General features: G+C 56.1%; 1 protein-coding gene across 2 annotated transcripts in view; it reads left to right on the forward strand.

The window, feature by feature from the left end:
• Positions 1 to 1,728: 1,728 nt before the first annotated feature.
• Positions 1,729 to 2,294, forward strand: part of SGCA (sarcoglycan alpha) — a 9,603-nt gene continuing 9,037 nt past the window's right edge. For both annotated transcript variants that reach the window (XM_006924791.2, XM_006924792.2), the window contains exon 1: positions 1,729 to 1,813. In XM_006924791.2, coding sequence (XP_006924853.1) covers positions 1,777 to 1,813 — 37 coding nt within the window. In that variant the 5' untranslated portion in view covers positions 1,729 to 1,776. The remainder of the gene's footprint in view (positions 1,814 to 2,294) is intronic.

Raw genomic sequence — 2,294 nt, forward strand, 5'->3', positions numbered from 1 at the left:
CCAGGGACGGGTGGGACCATCATGTGGGGAGAAAGAGGAAGAGACAAGGACTAAGAAACCTGCTCACCAGGCACCCCAATCTATGGGCCAATACTCACCCCTTCAGGCCTGACCCAGAGCAGGTCCCAGATGTCTTTGCCTGGGTGTTCGGTTATAGAGGTGAGGTGGCAACGCCCTTTGTTTCAAGGTCAGGAGGGATGCTCACACAGACACCAAGAATTTTGGAACACTGGTATCCATAGGCCCCTGCCTCCTCCTCAAGGCATCTGGGGAGGGTGCCCCTTTGCCTGCTCTGAGTGGGAAGTCTCCAGGGAGGAGGGCACCCCGACCCTTTCACACCTGGACTAGAATCCTTTGGCTGATGCGGAAAGGAAGGGGAAGTGGTGCCATAGATTGAGTCAGGACTGGGCTGAGTGCTTTACATGCATTCAGCTGGTTAGTAGTGTGGCCTTGGGGAAGTTTTACAGCCCTTGTGCCTCAGTTTTCTTATCTGTGAAATGGGGACAATAATAATATGATAACACCTGCTTCATGGAACTGCTGTGGGATGGAATGAGTTACTCCACATAAATATATGTCAAACCATCAGCATGTAGGAGGCAGGAGCTAGCTGTCATTACCCGCCAGTGTGCAAGCCCCACATGGGCAGGGGTCTGCTCACCTCTGCATCTTCAGTGCCTGCTACATGGTAGGTGCTCCATTAACACATGCTGAAGTCGTGATTTTGTGGGTGCTACACAAGGACACCAAGAGATTGGCACTATTCTTGCCAGTTTGTAGTTGTGGAAACAGAGCCTAGAGAAGGCAATTGACTCTTCCAAGGCCACATCTCCGGTAAGTGGTCAAGGTGGAGTCATGTCCAGGCCTGCAGGCCTCCGAGCCTGTGCCCCACTCCCCACCATCTCTTCCTGGCTGGTCCTGTCCAGACCGCTCTCTTCTATACCTAGGGCATGCGTTGGGAGTGCTTGGTCTGGGGATAAGGGCTGGGTGAATGGGGCCCTTGTGTGCTGTTGAGGAAGCTGTCATCTAGCCCCCTACACGTACTAGTTGTCAGGCCCAGGTCCAGGGATCTAAAATTAATAAGATCCTAGTCCACCCTAGAAAGTGGTGTGGCTGGGCTGTCACAGGGGCTCAGGGCTACCCAGCTTGGCCTAGGGCAGGACAGAAAGGCTTCGGGGATGATGGAATGCCTTTGCTGAGTTTTGAAGGGTGAGTGAAAGTTTACCTGATGGATGAGGGCAGGAAGGGAAGTCCAAGCAGAAGGCACAGCTTGGGCAAAGGTGAGCAGACCCAGGAGAGAGTGTCAGGTCAGGGGACAGCAGAGTGAGGCTGGGCTGAAGCCTGGGGCAGTGTGTGTGTGTGCATGCGTGTGTGCGTGCGTGTGTGCGTGTGCGTGTGTGTGTGTGTGTGTATGTGTGTGTGCTGTCGGGGTAGAGGAGGGGATTATCTGGGCAGTATGGCCAAGTACAGGAAGGGTCTGAAGGCCACCAGCAGCTAGGGCACTCAGGGCAGTGGGAGACATTAGGGTTTTAAGGGGAGCCTAAGGTTGTCAGGTTGGTGGTTTAGAAAACTACTCTGGCCACTGGAGAGGGCTGATTGGAAGGACCTTGTCACGTGAGGAGGGTGTCCACCCTAGATTCAGGGCCTGCTCTGGGTGGGGAGGGGGAGCGCCTCACTGGGGCCCAGCTGCTTTGGGACACCTCCCCATCCCTCCTCCCACCCCTCCTCCCTGCTCCTGTCTCTGTCACTCACAGGGCTGGCCAGGCCTGGGCAACCATGGCAGCCGCACTGATCTGGATTCCTCTCCTTGCCGGCAAGTTGGGGCCTTCTTCAGGGAGAGGCCCAGGATGAGGGGGAGGAATTTAGCGGTGATGACATGCATAGAAGTAAAGGAAGTTCCTCAGGGGAGTTGTCTCAGGGGTGAGGCAGGAGTCGGAAGGACTTTGTGGTGTTCATGCTGCGGCTGTGGGGTTCCAGGGAACTGGGGCTGGAGACTGAGCCACGGGATGTGGGGGCTGGGAGCTCAGAAGGGTGAGGTGTCCTAGGCCAGGGTGGGTCTGACGGCATAGGCTCAGAGTGTCACAGGCCCTTTAATACGCAGACCAGGCTGGCTTCTTTCTAAGTCCCGGCTAAATTTGGCCCTGGGAGGGTGCAGCGCCCGCTGGGGCAAGTACTTTCTCTGGGCCTCAGGAACCCCTTTGCTCAGCTCTAGTGCAGGCCCCTTTTCCCCTTGCATATCAGGGGAGGTGGGTGGGGGCCCCAGAATGGCTATCCCCCTTCTTAAAGGCTCTTTC

The sequence above is a fragment of the Pteropus alecto genome, unplaced genomic scaffold (assembly GCF_000325575.1).
Source record: "Pteropus alecto unplaced genomic scaffold, ASM32557v1 scaffold98, whole genome shotgun sequence".
NCBI classification, from domain to species: domain Eukaryota; kingdom Metazoa; phylum Chordata; class Mammalia; order Chiroptera; family Pteropodidae; genus Pteropus; species Pteropus alecto.